Source organism: Neofelis nebulosa, chromosome 2 (assembly GCF_028018385.1).
Source record: "Neofelis nebulosa isolate mNeoNeb1 chromosome 2, mNeoNeb1.pri, whole genome shotgun sequence".
In the NCBI taxonomy this organism is placed as follows: domain Eukaryota; kingdom Metazoa; phylum Chordata; class Mammalia; order Carnivora; family Felidae; genus Neofelis; species Neofelis nebulosa.
The window spans coordinates 126,644,806-126,664,540 of NC_080783.1; the positions used below are offsets into that span (position 1 = coordinate 126,644,806).

The following is a 19,735-nucleotide window of genomic DNA, read 5'->3' on the forward strand; positions in this document are numbered from 1 at the left end:
AAACATATTGAATCATATGATTTAAAAAATTTTTTTTAATGTTTATTTATCTTTGAGAGAGAGAGAGCATGAGCAGGGGAGGGGCAGAGAGAGAGGGAGACACAGAATCCGAAGCAGGCTCCAGGCTCTGAGCTGTCAGCACAGACCCTGACACAGGGCTCAAACCCATGAACCATGAGATCAAGACCTGGGCTGAAGTCAGACGCTCAACCAACTGAGCCACCCAGGCGCCCCTGAATTGTATGATTTAAATGGATGAATCATATGATATATAAGTTATATGTTAATAAGGCTATTAAAAAAAATGAATCCAGGAAAGGAGCTCATTGGCCCAGCTTGAGTCAGATGCCTCCTTCCAAACTTGTTAACTGCGCCTAGTGGCAGCAGGAGTGTAGGGGAAGGTTTGTAAGAATACGGCAGCTCCTCTGGACGGAGGTTCTGTCATAACAATGCGGGGGGGGGGGGTGGGGCGGGGGGGGGCACAGTTCCTAAATGGGTAGGCTATTAACAGACAAAACAATAGGTGCCCACCGCACTGGCTATTTATAGAGAATTTACATTTACCCAGAGACAACATTAAGTGCTTCTTCTGAATCATCTGATTAATTATTACAACAAGCCTGTAAGTTAGATATATAAAACCTCTTTTATATTGGTAGAGGCTCCGCTTAAATAACTTTCCCAAGGTCACTTAACCAGTAAGTAATGTGGGGCTGGGGATCAACCTGGGACCTGTCTCCAGTCTCCTCTCTCAATCATTAGGCCATGCTGCCTCCCTCTGGCTTTATATAAGTTGTTGAAACATTCTGGAACACACCACTGGAGACCTAGCTTTAGATTCATTCTTTATTTCATTGACTTATTTACCCTTTCACTAAAGGAGACCCTTGTAACACGAAAGCCATGAACTTCCCTTGCTGGCATAGGACAATCTTTGGGAAGGGTCAGAAGACTGGAGGTGTTTGTTCAACCCCTCCCGACCACACTGCTATCCACACCCGTTCCTCCAGCTTGTCAAGGGTACGAAGAACTGGGACGAGAGCACACGTTGCTAAAATCACGACCTGGCGGCCTCCTGATTCGCCAGCCAGTTAACCCTCTCAAAACAAGAAATAAGGTTAATTTGGCAAGTTACGTGCTTAGTGAGCAATACAGCTAATTTTCCAAGCGTCTGCAAGCTGTCCACTTAATATCTGCTCTCAAATTCTGCCAGCAGTTTCGCAGCAGAATTGATGGATGCCAAGCCTGTTGGTCTGTGGTTTCTCAGACTTCTTTGCCTCCTCTTCAGAAATATCAACACAGCTGTTTTTGGCCTCCAGTCTCTTGGTATTTCTGTGCAGCGCCATGGTTTCTCAACCGTCATGGGCCGTGTTCTGCAACTCCATCTAAACATCCCTCCTGTCTCCTGGGGTGCGATCCAGGTGCGCCTGTGATGTGCCTCCACTGAAGACAGCTGGGCCCTCGCCTGCTCTCCCCTCCCCTGCCTCAAGCTCCTCATCCTTCTTCCCCACATTTGTCCCGGCCTTTCTAAGAGGAAGCCTGGTCTCCTGGGTGGGAAAGGCAGAGAGCGCATGGGAGCTTGGTTCTGTCATCTGTTACCAGTGGACCATCTGCACCAGCAGCAGGCAGAAAGCTCTGCTCCTTGTTCTCTCTTCCAGTGGATAAAACCACCTTTCTGTGTCCTGAGCATTTTTCACCACCTCAGTCACCCGAAAATGTAGCCTTTCTGACGCTGTGCTTCCATACTCCTGCCATGCTTCATTTCCACCCACGGTCATAAGCTCGATGTGCACCTCTCCGTCACAGGCCGGAAAGCCCCAGTAACATGATTGGCCTCTACGGGCAACCCCCTTTTCTTCATCGTTGGCATTATTTGAACGTGGGACAATCAGCTGTGCTTTTAGAGTTTCCCAGCAACAGAGACCATAGAGGCAGCTTGAGGCAGGGCAAAGGGCGAGACACTGAAGGAGAAGGAAGGAAGGAGAAGGAAGTGCCTTCTCCAAAGAGGAACCTAATTCAGAGGGTTGAGGGGCTTCCGTGAGGTCACGTATTCACTCACCAAATGTGTGTCAATGGCTGGCATCGCCTCCCAAAAGCCCCTGCGTGCTTAGGAGATGAGGACCTCACACTTCTGAAACTGTTCACCCTATCCCCTTCCACATCCTCTCTGCATCCTCCGGACACCTGGGTCCCCTCAGGACAGGTGACTTTGAGCCCCACAATTTTGATGGCATCAATTCCTGGTCACCTTCCAAACACGGAGAGGGCAGGGGAGCGGGGAGATGGTGTCGTTGGCTTTGGCCAAAGGAGACATCAGAGCTCTTCGCTTAATAAGGCCTTTAATTTATCTCAATAAAGAAGAGGCTACACACTTACCACTGTGGAGAGTACCTTATTGATTGGAGGAGAGAGGCTCTGGCCTGCCTGCCCGGGGATGCGCGGGAGCCAGGCCAAGCCGGTCCCCGGGGGCAGCCACCAGGGTGTGAAGTACTTATGAGAGCTCCTCTGAGCTCTGAGAGGCACCAGCACTGTCCCAAAGTGGCTCCGTGGCTTCCGGGGCTGGGTTTTGGAGCTCACGGTTGCCCTCCAAGACAGTGTGGTTGGTGGGAAAGAGACGAAAGCCATAGGAGTGGGTTTTAATCCCAGCCGTCCCCAAACGTGGGCAGTCCATCTGCCGGTGAGCCCGACTTCCTGTATCTGCACAATGGGGCCAAGGACTCCAAGCTCACAGGGTTCGCGGAGCTCATGTGGGGTAAGTGTGCAGGAGTGCTTTGTGCGTGGTGAATCTCCACGAGGAGAGGGCGGTTTTCTTACGTGTTATTTTGATGGACATACGTGAGACGGTGCTGCTTTCCTTCCTAATACTCACCCATGGCTGCTGGCTGCATTTGGGACAAAATCCATACTCCGTGTGGTGGCCTCCACCTCCTTTTGTACAACCACCCTCCGCGTCCGCCCCACCACCCGCGGGTCTGTAATCATTCCCGCAGCAGGCCACGCTCCCTCTTGCCTCAGGGCCTCTGACTTTCTGTTCCCTCTGCCTGGCACACTCTTCCCCAAGTGTGTCCCCTGACCGGGATCCTTTACCTCCAGATCTCAGCTGAAATGTCAGCTCCTCAGAGAGGCCTTTCCTGACCACGCTCCCCGCACCTGGAACAGTACCTGTCTCTATTCTCCTCCTAGAAATAAAGACAAGTCAGTGTTTTTATGTGTTCACTCACTTGTTCATGGTCTTTTGCTTGTAGGTTGTTGGCTCTGGGAACACAGGGATCTTGTCTGTTTTTGTTCGGTGCCAGGTCATAGCAGGCACATAGTAGGCACTTTAAACAATTGTTGAATGAATGGATGGGTGGGTGGGTGGATGGATGGATGGATGGATAGGTGAGTGATGGGCAGGGACGTCTGGCTTATTTCCCAAGTGATCCCTCTTCCTCACACCTGTTTCTCTCTGTCTCTGACTCTGTCTCTCTCTCAGATATGGAGATATGGTGCCCAAGACAATTGCAGGGAAGATTTTTGGCTCCATCTGCTCCCTGAGTGGTGTTCTGGTCATTGCCCTGCCGGTTCCTGTGATTGTTTCCAACTTCAGCCGGATTTACCACCAGAATCAGAGAGCCGATAAACGCAGGGCACAAAAGGTAAGCCTCGGCCCTGGGAGGCTGGGAGACAGCACCAGACAGGGGCCTGGCCCTCTGCTTTGTGCCGCTATCACAGTCAGGTCGCCAGGCCTGGAATGCCCAGGCAGATCCCAGCACAGACGGCCCCTGGCTTTGGAAGGTAAGGCAGCTTTGTGTCCCTCCCTACCTACCAGTGTCCTGCGTTCCAGCTGCCAAGTGCAACAGACCCTCATTTATCCATAAGCTGATGATCTCCCTCCTGGATGCTCCACGCAGTTTCCTTGAGCCCGGGTTTCCCCTCAAGACCTCAGCCACCAACACTCAGCAGTGCCTGGGCCCCTCCCTCTCCCTGCCAGGAGCTTACTGGGGAACATCATTGTTTTCCAATACCCTATGACAACCTATACAAAACATCCGGACAAAACATAAATGTGCTGAGAAGAGAATGTGCTGAAGAGAACTCAGGAAGGGGAACATCCTGAAGCCACTGAGCTCCAGAACAAACGGCATGATGGACGTGGGTCACCTCAGGGTGTTTAGGGTCAAGGCGCAGAGGTGCAGCTGAAGACCGGGAGGACCACTGCCCTGAGAAAAGTGTTGGCAGTGTCCAGAACACCGTGTGAGAAGGCAGGGCAGGTGTGTGCCCTCCTTCACTCACAGACGAAGGGAAAGGTCTGACAGCTTTAGTGCACTTTTAGGGCATCCGGCTAGTGAATTGCCAGATTCCTATCAGGAAAGGGGAGGACCAAGGGGAGGGTTGTTCAGGTGTCTTCTGTCCTGGGCTGAAATAGGGTACCCCTTAACCTCCAGGGCGTACGGTCAGAGCCTTTCTGGGTACAGTGGACAGGGGAGACCTTGTTGAAAGAGTCATTTACTGAGGCCTGAGATTTCGTGTCCTTATTTTACTCTTCCTTCTCCTTTCTCCTTCCTTCCTTCCCCCTTCCTTCCTCCCTCCCTCCCTTCCTTCCTTTTCCTTCCTCCCTTCCTTCCTTCCTTCCCCCTTCTTGCTCCTTCCTCCCTCCCTCCCTCCCTTCCTCCTTCCTTCCTCCCTTCCTTCCTTCCTTCCTTCCTTCCTTCCTTCTTCCTTTCTCTCTTTCCACAAACATTTTCACACCTACTGTGTGTCAGGCCCTATGCTGCATGCAGCTGGGTAGTTTTCTCACCCCCTGATCCCTGCTACTGGCCTCCCACCAAGCAGGGCTTCCTTGACATATCAGAAAAATCCAGAATTTCAGAACATATCTGTGTATGCTGACTGAAACGAAGTCACAGAGTTCATGAAAGTTCTGAAATGTATGGTAATTTACGTATAAAAATACTTAATAATATATATTATGCAACTATATCGTGAATCCAGTTGGCTCCCACTTCTAACAGATCCCCTTGTGTGTGCCCTTGTGGTCACTCCCTCCGCCTGTGCTGAGGTGCCTTTTGACTTATCTTGACCTGGGTCTGTAATGTTGCCAGCCTGCCTTAGGTTCACCTTCTGGCTCCGTGCTGTCCCCTCCATCCTCTCCAACACCCATTTCCTACCTTTTTGCCCAGGGTCCAAGCTTTCCCACCCTCACCCCCTGCAAGCCGTCCCAGAAATAGAAGTCTTATCTTGTTCCCTGTTCAAGTCAGCTGGCAAATGTGAACAATATCTAAATTCATTATGCTGTCCTAAAGAAAGGGCTACAGGAAAACTAGGATCTGCCTTCCAAACCAAGGAGCCTGAGGCCTTGAAGAGCCGGGGGTCCTATAGCAAACCCCCCACCCACCCAGGAGCTAGGCTGAAAGAGGTGTTTGGTCTAGTGGGTGAGGGTCCAAGAAATCCCCAGCTCACACACTAGCCTCCTGCTGTGTCCACTCAGACTGGGCTTTAGGCCGCTCCTGTGGCTCCCTTGCCCTCTGTGCCCTCTGTGCCCTCTGTCCCTCAGAGCATCACATCCCCTGCCATTTTGCCCCTGCCAAGAACAGAACAGTGGTCCTTTCCCGTGGAACTTTAAAAAGCCCACCCCATACAGAAGGAATCAGCCTTGGCCTATCCCTCCCTCTGGCTGCTAAAGATGATACTCCCTCCCTTCTGCCTCCTTCCCCACCCTCTTCTCTCTCCCTCTGAAATCAGAGTAAATATTTACAGTGTTTTCACCTTGCCCGGATACTGTCTCTCCTCAAGGTTGCTCAACTGTCTCTTTCACCTTGGGCTTCTTCTGAGAGGCAAAAAAAAAAAAAAAAAAGAATACAAGAATACCGCCTGCTTCCAGCACTAAGTCTGTCACCATGAGACAAGGAAGGCAGGTACAGAGGATGTAGTGACAGTGGAGAGATAGGACAGGCAGGAGGTCATGGAAGCTGAGAATTCTCAGCCCAGACCACATACTCAGGAGCTAGACAGCCCTGAGGGTTAGCTCCAGTCCACCTGCCTCAGGTGTAAAGGAAATGCTTAAAAAGTTATCATCTTTTCCTGTCACAATTGGTTTGCTTGAGATTGTTACTAAAATGGCTCCGTGACCATTTGCTTCAGAGACTAGGTTCTCGAAGCCACGTGAATTGGAGACCAAGTAAGGAGGTCTAGCAGCGGAGAGAGGGGAGCATGTGGAGTGGGAGGGTTTTTTCAGTGGAGATTTGTATTGAGATAATTATAGATTCACATGTAGTTATAAGATTATCACAATCAGGGTATGGATGTTGATACAATCCACCAATCCTATTCAGACTTCCCCAGTTTTACTTGTACTCATTGTGAGTATGTAAGTGTGTGTATGTGTGTATGTGTGTGTGTGTGTGTGTGTGTGTGTGTGAAGTTTGATACAGTTTCATCACCCATGCAGGTTCATGCACCCGTCACCTCGGTCAAGGTGCTGAATGGCTCCGACCTATAAGGACTCCTCCCAGCCTACCTCTACCCTGTCCCTAACCCCTGGCAACCATTTATCTGTCCTCCATCTACATGTTTTCCTTTCAAAAACGTTACATAAATGGAGGTAACCATTTGGGAGATTGGTAACCGTTGGGAGATCGGCTTTCTTTTCACCTCACGTAATTCCTGGAGACTCATCCAAGTTGTGTGTGTCAATAGTCCATTCCTTTTTCTTGTTGGGCAGTATCCCGTGGCATGGATGTATCCCACGACACGGGATTATAAGAACCACGTTTTTGGCTATTATAAAGTACTGCGAACATTCATGAACAGGTTTTTGTGTGGACGTAAGCTTTAATTTCTCTGGGATGAGTGCTTGGGAGTACAGTTGGCCGTGTTTTCGTGGCTTTTCCGTGCCTCCCTCTTTTTCCTTCTTCTGCCTCTCCCAGGGCAAGAGATGTCCATACTCATGGCCCAGTAGCATCTGCCAGCCAGCTAGGAAGTGCTTCCTGGGGCCTGACAGATCCTTGGGCACAGATGCATCTGGAACCATACCCAGAGGGACAGCATCTTCCTTCCAGACCTCTCCTTCAACCCTGGAATCTCCATCCCTGTTGAAATTGCAACTTCCTGGGCTTTGCTAATCTGGTTTAGAAACTTGCTGGCAGGAGTTGAAATTGAGGGAAGGAGGAGGGGGATGTTATGGAGGCAGCATTTGACCTGAAGGTTGGAAGACCCTCCAGCCCCACTGCCTGGCCCTGGAGAAGTTACTTCCCCTCGTACCCTCAATTTTCTTGTCTTTAACGTAGCCTAGGTGATGCCCACATTCTCTTTTAACCGCTCACGTTGTGCTCATGACCAGGGGAGGAGAGAGAAGCTGACCAGTCCGCACAAGGATGAGCCCACCACAAGGGCCTTACTGATGGATTTCTGACCAGCTGTGAGGGATCTTCTTCCTTCCTGGGTCTTCACCGGCCTTGCTTGAGCTCCTGCTCAGCTCACAGCTCTGTGTTAGACGCTGAAGATAAAAATACCCAAAGGCCAGACTCGGGCTCTCAGGAGCTCAAAGTCAAATGAGAAATCCTCACCAAATTTCATGTGCTGGGTATGGTTCTGCAAATACATTGCAAACCTCTTTATCCTGTGTGGGAAATGATTAAACAGCGTTGTGCATTTGATATGACAATCTGTTGCTCTAATAGAGCCCAGGGTAAGATAAGATTAAAAGAAGTGCCACAAAGGAGAACAGGAGAATCTTTCATCTCTAGAAAGTAATGAAGACAGACCCCGGATACGGGAAAGGTCTGGCTCTAAGTGGTGCAATCAAATTATAGAAGGCAATAATGAGCTTGACACAAGCGGATTTCCATATGCAGCTCTCAATACCCAGTCCTCACCCAAGGCAATAACAGCCGCATCCTCAAATGGTGGGCAACATGCTTGAACGTAGACATCTTAGCCGAGGGGAGGGCTGGCGCGGGCTCCCCAGGGAGGAGACCTGGAGCTGGGATGAAAGTTCTTTGCTCAGAAGAAGAGGACTGACAGGGCTTACTCACCATCCTTTCTTGGCTGGACTCCCCTTTCCATTCTCTCCATCCAGAGAAGCCCTCTTCCTCAGATTCCCAGGTAGATCTTCCAGGCCCAGGTCCTGGTCTCGTGCCCATATTTAGAAGCCAGGAAAGGGAGTTGAGCTGTCCCCACAGGGACACGTAGGCCACAGGAAACAAGAGATACAGTGTGTCCTTTGTGCTCCTATTGACAGCCTGGATCTGACTCCCTAGCATCTTTTGAGCACGTGAACCAGCCAAGCAGGACACTTGGACGGGACACTCCCCCGTGCTGGGGAGAGAGTGACGAGAAATGGAAATTGCCACGATTTTCCAAGGACTCTGGTCCTGCCCAGTGTCCATGCCGAAGTTACAGGGGACTTCCGCAGAGGCAGGAGGAGGGACCCCTCTGCCCCAGGATGGGTCTGTGAGTCCGTGGGCTCTGCTCCCAGCGGCAAGGACCTGGAGCCGGCTCTGGATCTCCAGGAACCCGGACTCTCGCTGCATTTTCTTAAACCAGCAGGAAGCCCTCTACCCTTCCTTTCTCCCTCTTCTCCCAAAGACTCTTCCCTTTCAGCCTCCCTCTGTGGTTGTGCTGCAGTCATGGTGACACTGATTATGGTCATTAAGAAGGAAAAGAGCAGCAGCATGTTCAGTGTGTCCAGCCTCCCGGGCCTCTGCAAGCAAGACAGATGCACTTGCATTGAGATACCGGCCCTGAAGGCATCTGCTGAAGGCACCAGGCTGGAGCTGGGGAGGTTTTCAGTTGTCCTAGTTAAAGCCAGAGTGGCATATGAAAATGTGCTCCACCCCCCCCCCCCCCGTCATACACACACCGGCCCCCATGTCACATGCACCTGCTCTCATTCACACAGACACGCGTGACAAAAATATACATGTATTGGCACATCCATGCATGAATCCACTCCCCAAAACCGAAATGCAACTTTAAGTACGCTTATTAATTTAAAAATTCCTAGGCATTGGGTACATATCAGTGAACAAAACAAAAACTCCTGTCCTCAAGGAGTTTACATTCTGGGGGACAGTTGCAAAATAAACATAGAAACCAATTACTACCTTAGTAATAAGTGCTAAGGCAAAAAATAGAAAGAAGGGAAGATGTTAAGAAGTGGTGAAGGGCACATATGCACACTCCTTGCTTTCCTCATAATTAACTGATCCTTGGGCACCTGCTGGATGCGGGGAACCACACTGGACCCTAGGGGACAATCGGGAGAGCTGTAACGTATGCTCCTTTATACCGCTGGCAGTCTAGTTAGAGATGAGACATACTCTAATGTGATACTGAGTAGATAAAGGTCATAAAGCTTTTGGAAGGAGGGAGGACTTTGATGAGTGGTATTTCTCCTGCCGAGATTCCATCAGGGCTCTCCACCAGAGAGACGAGTGGAAACCCCCAGGAACTCTGACCAGAACCAAGCTGCACTAAGTGGGTACACAGAGTCTCAGACCCGGTCCCAGGATCTATAAACAGAGATCCGTGCGGCTGGGAAGAAGCCGCTTCCTCCCCTTCATCAGACCTCATCTGGGATCGCAGCCGTGCAGGGGCAGCCCGCCGCCTCTGGCTTTTCCTCCCAGGCTTGTTGTCTCATTTCTCAGTCTCGCTCACTCTTTTTTCTCTGCCGATTGCAGAAGGCTCGCCTGGCCAGGATCCGCGTGGCCAAAACGGGCAGCTCCAATGCCTACCTGCACAGCAAGCGCAACGGACTCCTCAATGAGGCACTGGAGCTGATGGTAGGTGCCGGCGGGACCCGGGCTGGGGAGGTGGGCTTGCTTTCTTTTCCCAGGGGCACCGCCACCCCAAAGCCCCAACACGAACCCTAAGGAAGACGTTTCCAGACCCTCCAGGGAGCGGCCCCATCCACAGACCTCTCCCATAGGATTATCACCACTACCCCTAACCCAGCTGTAGACCAAGGGCCACCAGCCCGAAAGCTAGCATGTTCTATGGTGACCCTGAAATTTGGTTCATCCCGATTTTTCTGGTGCTCTCCCACCTCCTGTGGAGAAGTGAAGAGATGGAGACGGGAAGAGTCACCAGCTTCATCCTTAGCCTTTTGTTTTTCTTCCTAGGGCACCCCAGAGGAGGAGCACACGGGCAAGGCCACTTCACTCATCGAGAGCCAGCACCACCACCTGCTGCACTGCCTGGAGAAAACCACTGTGAGTCCCAGCCCAGTGCGCTTCCTCTCACCCCTGACCCCCGACTCTTTTCTGAGGGCCAGAACTCACAGAGAACTCTGTGCGCATGGCCTCGCTCTGGGCCCAGGCTTCAGAAGTCGGAGTCGCCTTTAGATCCAAAAAGTAGCAATGGGTTCTCTGTTAACCCTCAGGGGGAAAACCCCAGTGAGTGGGGCACAGTCACCCGGGTAGGAGGCCAGCTCTGTCCTGCAGCAGCGCAGGAGGTCGGTCCTCCCTCCCCCAGCCTTTCTGCAGACCCCTACATAGTCCCCATAGCCCACTTTGTGATCACTGAGAGCTAAGGGCTCCGCCTCTCCGTTTCTCAGTTCCGAAGGCCATCACTCTTCAAAACTAAGGCTGAATTTATCCTAGATTGTTACAGAAGTGTGGAGAAGGGCGTCAGTTTTTGTCCTATCCCTCGGGCTAGGTTGCTGCAATTTGTGAGTCCTTCCTTTGCTCCCTACATAGCTCTTAGGACAGAAGACAGTGAATGAAGGAGGCGGTGCCTACATTTCTCTGGCCAAGGATGTTATCAGTACCACCGCTTCTTCATCACCCTGTGGCTCCCAGGGAGTTCAGACTCTACAGGGCTTATTGTTAAAATAGAGCCATGGTTTAGGATGCCGTAGCTGGAATGTGGCATGATGTTTGTGCCTCACAGACTGAAAGGAAGGGCAGTGGGGCCAAGCCTGGACCCTTGGCAACAAGTGTTAGGAATAGCAAGGAAGAGGAGAAGTCAGGGTGGACAACCAAAGAGAGACACGGTGAAACCCTTCCCTGTTCCTTTCTAGGCCCTCCCTCCCTAGAGAGCCCATGGTCAGGGCTCAGCACCCTAAGGAAGGAACTTTCTACTTCCGAATGCTCCATATCCTGGCCTCTAGATGCAGGGGGAATAGATGTTAGATACCTCTAAGTATGAGCCAAATGTGGACACTATGGATGGCAGTTGAACCCAAAGAGGGCTTCCAAAATGGGAAAGTACTCTGAAAACCCTAGTTTCCCGGATTTATCAACTATGTCTGACAGCCAAGAACTGTACAGGTGCATCTAGAATTTCTCTCAAAGACTCGGAGCTTGCCAACGGGATAGGCCCGGATCCAACTGCCCTTTCCGAGTTGCATGTGCTGGGTGGAATGTGTCAACTGAAAGGATGTGGGTAAAAAGATTTGGGTTTGAAGGGCTGGAATGTTGGCATTGAAGAAATGAGGCTTTGGGGCCAGAGGGACGGAATGCTGGCATTGAAGGGGTGGAATGCTGGATTTGAGGGAATGAATGTCGGACTGTGGGGGTTGGGGGCTGGGGTGAAAGAGACGGAATGCTGGATTTCGGGGTGGGGGGGCGGGGAATGTTGGGATGGAGGGACTGAATGTCGGTACTGAGCTTGGGAATGCTGGAATGTACAATCAATGGTGTTTTTATCTTCTGTTGGCATGTTGTCCTGTAGGGGTTGTCCTATCTTGTGGATGATCCCCTGTTATCTGTACGAACCTCCACCATCAAGGTATAACTTTTTAAAAATTCAATTGATGTGTTTTTCTCTCTGATTCTTCTGAGTCTGTGGATTTTCCTCCCTTCGCCCCCCGGTCTGGTTCTCTGCATGTGCCGTTGGTTCTTCTGGGGCTTATTCCTACCTCTACTGCCATACCCAGTACCAGCTCAGGCTTTTTTTGTGCCCGACAACCCGACTGCCTTTCTGATTCCCTCTTTTGACCTCCCTGAGGGTGCGGAGGGGGTGGCGGAACGTGGCACCCATGTTGCTATCCCCTGGGCATCCGTGTGCCACTTTCCGGCCCTGCAGGGACTCCTGGTACTGGCTGCCGGGGCTGGTCTCTCTCTGTACGCTGTTCTCATGCTCCCTCTCCCCAGACTTTCTCCTCACACTGGCGGCCTCGGCCAGACCGTTCATGCCATAGAGTTTTAGTCACCTTGGCGAAACAGCCGTTTTTTAAGTTATCCTGGGTTCAGCACCGGAAGGCTGTTGTTAGCATCCCTTCCCATGCTTACATTAACGACTTAGGGAATCCTGTGCCTCCGGATATATTAGGGGTCCGTATCCTGTAATCAGATGGTGGGGGGGAGGGGGAAGCACCGTAGTTAAAAGAAATCATAACCCTGACATTTTGACCCCACGGGCCTCCAAGAGTAAATAAAGCCCTCTCAATTCCGTGAATAATCCAGGGCCTTTAAAAGCTGATGTCTCACACTAACCCAAGATCCGTACAGATGTCACCCATTAGATCCAACCTAGTGTTAAAGACTGCCTAGCATACTGGCTACCCAAGGCCAGTGACTCCTTGTCTGCCACTTCCAGGAGGTCGTGTGCAAGCCTTGCCAAGCAAGGAAAGTCTGCTTCTAGCTCTAAGGACACCACTACACCCCTTCAGGCCCTCTGTATCCCTTCAGCTCAGAGCTGCAGGTGAAGTTATTGTCACAGCAGGATTTAACATGCAGGCCCCGCCCTTCGGTTTCATGGCCAGGGCTCCCAATAGGAATCTTTTTCTTTCTTCATTTGGTGCTTATGGGACATCGCCCCTCTGGGATGCTTATCGGTGCTCCGCGCAGCTGGGAGCCTTCCTCTCAAGGCCCAGACAGAGACAGGCGGCCCCACGGGGCATGGGGGGCTCATCCCCCTCCTTCCCGTCTCCTCTTCCTACTTCTCCTCCTGCTTCCCGCAGAACCACGAGTTTATAGATGAGCAGATGTTTGAGCAGAACTGCATGGAGAGCTCGATGCAGAACTACCCGTCCACAAGAAGTCCCTCGCTGTCCAGCCACCCGGGCCTCACCACCACCTGCTGCTCCCGCCGCAGTAAGAAAACCACACACCTGCCCAATTCCAACCTGCCGGCCACTCGCCTGCGCAGCATGCAAGAGCTCAGCACTATCCACATCCAGGGCAGCGAGCAGCCCTCGCTCACTACCAGGTAGGTGGCTTCCATCCCTGCCAGTCCCCAAGGCTTGAGTCGCGCCAGTCACAGAAGGAAACAGTCTCCGCGTTAGGAGACCCCCAGCCCTCCCTCCCCCTTATCTAATGCATCATCCTTGCAGGTTAACCCAAAGGCTTTTCAGATGCTTGGGAGGACACCATAGCAGGTTTAGGCCCAATGTGGGGTTAGATACCGGAAGATACCAGAAACAGTAACTGGCCATGGTGGTGGTGAGGGCGGGAGGGGGGGGGGGATGTACCCCAGTGCAAAGAATGGACTGTTTTCTCAAGGAAACAAGTGTCGCACTTGTGTTAGACATGGCTCATCTCAGGCTGCTGTTGAACCACAGACTGACCTTTTTCCTCCTTTCTCTGCTTACACTTTAGGCCACTTCCCACTATCTCCAGTGAGTGGCAAGGAATTCAGGGAAAGCAAAAAATGCCACAAATGATAGGTAAACAGTCGTGGGAGGGGGTACAGTCTAACATATCCCCTGAATTCCAAAGCCCAGCATACGTGACTTTGCAATTGTTAGAAATGATCATTAGAATGGGTAGGGACAGGCTAACTACCAAAAACGGAGACAGAGGGACACTGGAGCTTCCTCCTAGTTACCATGAGCTAGACATGTCGGAGTCAAGGACGCTTTGGGACACCAGCAAGAAGAACCATCACCAAATCACTCTTTATTTTCTTCTTCTTCTTCTTTTTTTTTTTTTTTTTTTTTTTTTTTTTACCCCAGTCGCTCCAGCCTTAACTTGAAAGCAGACGACGGACTGAGACCGAACTGCAAAACATCCCAGATCACCACAGCCATCATCAGCATCCCCACCCCACCAGCGCTAACCCCAGAGGGGGAGAGCCGGCCGCCCCCTGCCAGCCCCGGCCCCAACACGAACATTCCTTCCATAGCCAGCAATGTCGTCAAGGTCTCCGCCTTGTAAACCCACTGGACAGAGGGCCGGCGCGGGGAGTGGGAGTGGAAGGGGCTGGCATGCTGGTGAGTGGCCAGTGGGACCACTCCCTCCCCGTCCTCGCTATCTCTGCCTGCCCTGTTGCACCCCTAGCACTGAAACTTGTGCCTGGAAGGAAAAGGAGGCAGCAAAGGGGCACCCGAGGTTCACTGCTGCTAGCACGGACGGACGTGGCCGTGGCTGTGGCCCTGTGGCCCTGCATCTGGGGCCAGAGGAAGTGGGGTGGGGGGAGATGGGGGATGGGGTGACGGGGGTGGGAGGGTGGTATAGAGGCTGTGTGCCAGGATGGGGCCTGGAAGGGGGGGAGCCTCAGACCAAATAACAGTTGTTTCTGGAGCCCCCAGTGAGGAAAATACAAGACCAAGAGCAGCACAGAGGCCGAGTTGTCACATGCAAAACAGGAAGAAAATATAACACTGTGTATTTAAGCACCTTTTTCAAGGCTCTTAATGGATAATATTTATTCATGGGAAAAGGTGGAAAACAAAACACCAACGGATTTTTGTGACATATTTTTCTCCATGGACCCAATACCTTTGAACCAAAACAATGCATTTTGTGAGGGTTTTTTTTTCCTTCTTTTATAGCAGAAGCTTTTAGGCTAAGAAGTCCGTTATTGCTGAGTTCTCTCTCCATTCCCCCAGGTGGGTGAGGTCAACTGAGCCTGGGCCCCCACTGCCCAGCTGACCTGCACAGAGCTGCCAACTGACCACACAGCAACACTTACCCTCTGTATGTCCTCTGTCTCTGTCCCTCTCTGCTTCACCCCCTGGCTGTTCTTCTCTGTGTCCAGCCATCTGTCTCTACATGGACCCCGGTGATCCTGAGACGTGTTAGTAAAGCCTTCTCCTACTGCCAAGCACCTGCAGACTCGTGCCTGCAAGTTATATCTGTGTGAATGCAGCTGTGGAAGAAAAAAGAATAAAGCCAAAAAGGGAGAGTTTAGGGATGAGGGAAGTCCACTTTATAGAACAAAGTGCTTCCCTTGTGGTTGGAACCACTGGTGTTTGGGGGAAAAAGGGACTGACCAGAAATTTCACGCTGGGATCTTGACACAGGAAATAGCCAATACCTGAGAGGCGTGGTCGAGTCTGGTGTGTGCCAGTGAAGAGAGAAGAGCCCAGGGCTCACAGCTGTAGTCGGCCCCGGGGGCACCTTGTTATGTACCCTTCTTACAGGACCCACCATAAAGCCCATCGGAACTCTGCCAAGAGGCCCCATTAGCAGTTTCATGCAGAAAGGGAAAGGTTCTGGCTTACCTTACAATTAAGGCAACTCCCATCCGGAGGCTGCGGAAGATCGAGCCTGTGTGTTTCAGTGAAGGATGCTCCAAAGTGCAAAAGCAAGTGAGAGATTCTAGATGAGTCTTACATCGTCTGAAAAATGACTTGAGGTCTGAAGAGTCTTCAGGCCTGATGTCCCTGAAGGTAACTGAAATGGGGGCGAAGCCTGATCACCTCCGTGCAAGTGAGGGAGTGACTGTTAAGTTCTGGAGAACCTGTTCAAGTGGTTTGCACCCTGGTGGGACTGGGAAAAGCATTTCTGGAAGCCTCCCACCATTTTCACTGCTTAGAGCAGAGCAGGTGGGCGGGCCTCAGGATGAGAGACAGGCCCCTTCCCGCCCTCCCCAGTTGCAGTCTCTCTGGCTTGGCCTCTGAGATTCAGGAGCTCCTCATCCATTCTACAGTTTAGTGGTTAGCAGTTCAATTGTAGGCCAAGAGCCTCTCTGCCCGCCACAGCCATCTAGACAAGTTGCACTAGTCAGGAACCTAAGAACACCTTCAGTGGGCTTCCCTATGTCCCCAGCTCTGTTGAGCCTGTGGAAGGGGAAGGCCAGTGGGTTCTGAGATGGCTCCTAACCAGAAGGTGTGCAAAAGGGCAGAGGAGAGGGAGCCTTCGACCTTTATCTCATTATACTATCCTCACTGACCACTGACTGAGTCCTTTCTCTCGGTCCAGCCTCCAGGATTTCCCCCTAACATGAGAATGGGGTGGTTTTGGCCTTCTGAGCCTGTGGTCTAAGTAGACAGAAAAGCTTTGCAACTACAGATGAATATATACACAGGAATATATACACAGGAATACACACACACACACACACACACAATAACAACAACCTAAACACACCTGAGAATCAGTACTTAAATCCGTTCACTTCATACACATATCCCATCAGGGAAGGGGAAAGACTGGGCTGGACTCCATGCAGAGGGCAGGCAAAGGACTAGAAACGGATTATTTCCTTTGAAAGAATGGTAATGGAACAAAATTAAGCATATCTAAGTATCTAAGTTTACATCATAAAAACCGAGTGACAGGGTGCCTGGCTGCCTCAGTCAGTAGAGCACATGACTTTTGATCTCAGGGTCATGAGTTCAAGCCCCACGATGGGCGTGGAGCCTACTAAAAAAGAATAAAAACTGAGTGCGGAGTAGGGAATAAAGAGGTAAATAGGAACATGGTTGCATACACATACAAACTGCCTGTGTTTAAGAACCGGTCATCACAGGGTTAGAATAATGACTGATCGTTATGACTGAGCGTGTTAGTGCTTCCCACAAAAGTTAATGAACAAATTTTTAAAATCATGTCCCACATCATTTCTCATTTTTTGACCCTAATTAACTATTTTGTATTCCTTCAATTTCATTTATAAATCTCACATTAAGCCAGTTCCTAAGAGACTTCAGACTGTCCCCTTCATCTCCATCCCCCAACGTAGCTGCAGCCAGGGATAAGAGACCCAGCTCACCAATGGTCCAAGAGATGTCAACCCAGGAAAAGGACTCCTCTACACAAGAGAGAACAGCAAGACTACACTGCTAGAAGACTTTTGTGAGTAAACAAAAAGGCCTAAGTGTGCTGGATCGGTTCAATGACTAACTCATTGGCCAGTGACCGAAGAACCGGGATATCAGGGTTTTCTGGAGGCAATGGCTTTCTGGGGCAATGATTGCTGAGTTTCTTGAACCAGTTCAGCATAATAGAAGATTCCCGAAACACCTTGCCCCATTCAGTCCCACTAAGCATCAGAGAGGGTTAAAAATAATGATAGTAATAGGCTATGTTCAAATGAATGGAAACTTAGAAAACATCGTATTAAGAATGTATTAGAACTAAAAGGCATTAAGAATATCTAATTGATTTTCCAGCATAGAAAGCTGAGGCCCAGAGAAATTAAGTCACTTGCTCAAGGTCATGCAATCATTTAATGTCCTAGCTGGGACCAGAACACAAGGCCCTTGGCTATTAGTCTAATGCTTTTTCCACTACATTCGCTGCCTCTAGGAGCAGTGATGCTTTGGAGAAGACCCATCAAAGAATACATGCTGTAATTAGAGACATAGTCTTATGTAAGTGTCAATACCACTTGGACACAGCCCTTGGAAACCATTTGACTGTGCTAATACCAACCATCTTTTGAAGCCACCATTCTCTGGGTGGAACCAGCTATGGACTATCAATTCTGTCCAAAACAAACACAAACAAACAAACAAAAGGTGAACAAGTGAACAGTTTTCCTTCCGTCGAATGCTACTTCTTCTCAATGAAGAGAGGGCTAAAACATTTCAAAGCATCCCTTCCGGGGTCCTTTTGATCCTTACTACTATCTCTGATGGTAGTGGGTCAAGTGACTAAGTCCTTGATTCACAGAGAGGGAAAACAGGTGGAAAGAAACTGAGTGACACAGCATGGCAAGTGAGTGGCAGAACCGTGATTGTGATCCAGGGCTTAGACTTCTCGCCCTGAGATTTTTCTTCCACATCATGTTGCATTACTCTGGGGCTTGCTTATATTTTTAATACTTGGATTTTAAGGGTGGTGGTTAGGGGGAGGAAGCATTCCATTCAGGAGCACCGGGAACCGGGACCTCCAGAAGCAAACTCTGTACGATTTCGCCTTCATCCCCCATTCTTAGAACATGTCAAATTCAGGACTAACTTCCGACTGAAAGACCAGATATTCTCAGTGACAGTTGGACATAGTCTACAATCACATGGGAGTTTAAGGCCAGCAAGTAGAAAAGTAAAACTAAGGGGAACAAAGAATTTGAACAGAAATTAAAGTGGACAGTTAATGCTGATCCATGGTTAACAAGAGTCACCTTGTGAATGTGCTAAGGACTTTTACCTAGTTTTCAAATTACCATTCCTGCAGTTCAGGATCGTGTCACTTATTGGCCAGAATATAGGCAGAAGTGTACATTGAAACGCGTATGTAGATTTTTTTCCTTGACTTTTTAACTTTGCAGAGGTAGTGGTTGTAATTGAGCTAAATCTAGATTCTAAGATTATCAACGAAGTCCAGTGGTCCAGGCTCCCTCACTTCAATTATCAGGTAGCTACAAGGCAGAAAGATCCCAATGCTGTTAACCTAAGGCAATAGTAGTTTCCCTTCTAAACTAGTTGGCATGGTAACCATAACAAGAACCTGGAAGACTTTTGTTTTCCCTTTCTGATTTCCTTATGAAGTCTCATTTGCAAAGCTTTAAACTGATTGGATGAAGGAAAACCATTGTTATGATCCATGACCCTTGGAGCCCAAACAGGATCATGAAGAGAAAGTGGCTATCGGAAAAAGAAATAGCTTTAAAGGGGTTCCTTTTGAGTCTTGTTTTCTATTCAGAATGTTCTATGTTTTTCTCATCAAGTGTGGGAATGACATTTATCTTAGCAGGTTACTTAACTACACTGGATGATGTCACTCTAAACCAGTGTAGGGCACTGACCCAAATCCTGGGGGGCTCCTTGGACCAATAGACTATTTTACAAACCTGGGAGGTGGGAGGGATGGTATATTTTTGATAATCAGACATTCCAATGTAATGTTTTCCTTAGAGGTCACCTCCCCATTAATGTTATCGTGAAAAACATCAAGTGTGTTCTTTTCTATTTTCATATAATAAATGGGCTTTGCTTACCAACATGACAATAGCAAAGGAATACTGTACAAAACTGCAGGAAGATAAAACATGTGAAAACTTTGTATGAAAAAAAAAAAAACAACTCTTGAGTTTCCTGTCGTCTTCTTTTGAAACTGTAGTGCATATGTTAAAACGTATTATCATTTACAGTATTGAGTCATGTGCCACTGCTGTACCTGATGTATCCAATCTGGATTAAACAGACTATGTGCCACAAACCCTAATGTGATTAGGAATGTTTGTTTTAATACCAATTTTCCTGCTATACACTAGAAAATACGGGTAATTTGAACAGAGGGGCGTTCTATCTTGTCAAAGAAAAGCCACAGAATCTCAGAAGTGTGTGTAAGGGTCTCGTCTCATCTTCCCTCCTCCACCCTCCCTCAACGCAAGCAACCTCTTGACAACCTGGATCACAGATCTTGCCTGCTCCCATGCTTTAGTCATGGATGTCCACAAGCACTGGATTGCATTTGTCAACAGCCCTATTTTGAGACCAGCCCCGTATTACTAAAAGAAAATCTGCCTTTACATAGCAGTACTGGTTCTGCTGAGAATATATTTACTCCTTCATCTAAACCAGGGTCTTAAAACTAAAGGGAAAACCCAAAATTAAATGATGTGTAGGGTATGGCAGGAAGCTTGGGAATTAGGTGATGGAGGCTTACATTTAGGTTCTATTGCTTACTTGCACGATTTC

General features: G+C 49.6%; 1 protein-coding gene across 2 annotated transcripts in view; it reads left to right on the forward strand.

The window, feature by feature from the left end:
* KCND3 (potassium voltage-gated channel subfamily D member 3) overlaps window positions 1-14,329 on the forward strand; it is a 209,817-nt gene extending 195,488 nt beyond the window's left edge. Inside the window, exons 3-8 of one of the 2 annotated variants that reach the window (XM_058716206.1) lie at window positions 3,476-3,638; window positions 9,663-9,764; window positions 10,104-10,193; window positions 11,656-11,712; window positions 12,887-13,134; window positions 13,880-14,329. In XM_058716206.1, the coding sequence (XP_058572189.1) occupies window positions 3,476-3,638; window positions 9,663-9,764; window positions 10,104-10,193; window positions 11,656-11,712; window positions 12,887-13,134; window positions 13,880-14,081 (862 nt within the window). In that variant the 3' untranslated portion in view covers window positions 14,082-14,329. The remainder of the gene's footprint in view (window positions 1-3,475; window positions 3,639-9,662; window positions 9,765-10,103; window positions 10,194-11,655; window positions 11,713-12,886; window positions 13,135-13,879) is intronic. The other variant, XM_058716207.1, reaches the window with a different exon arrangement.
* The last annotated feature ends 5,406 nt before the right edge of the window (window positions 14,330-19,735 follow it).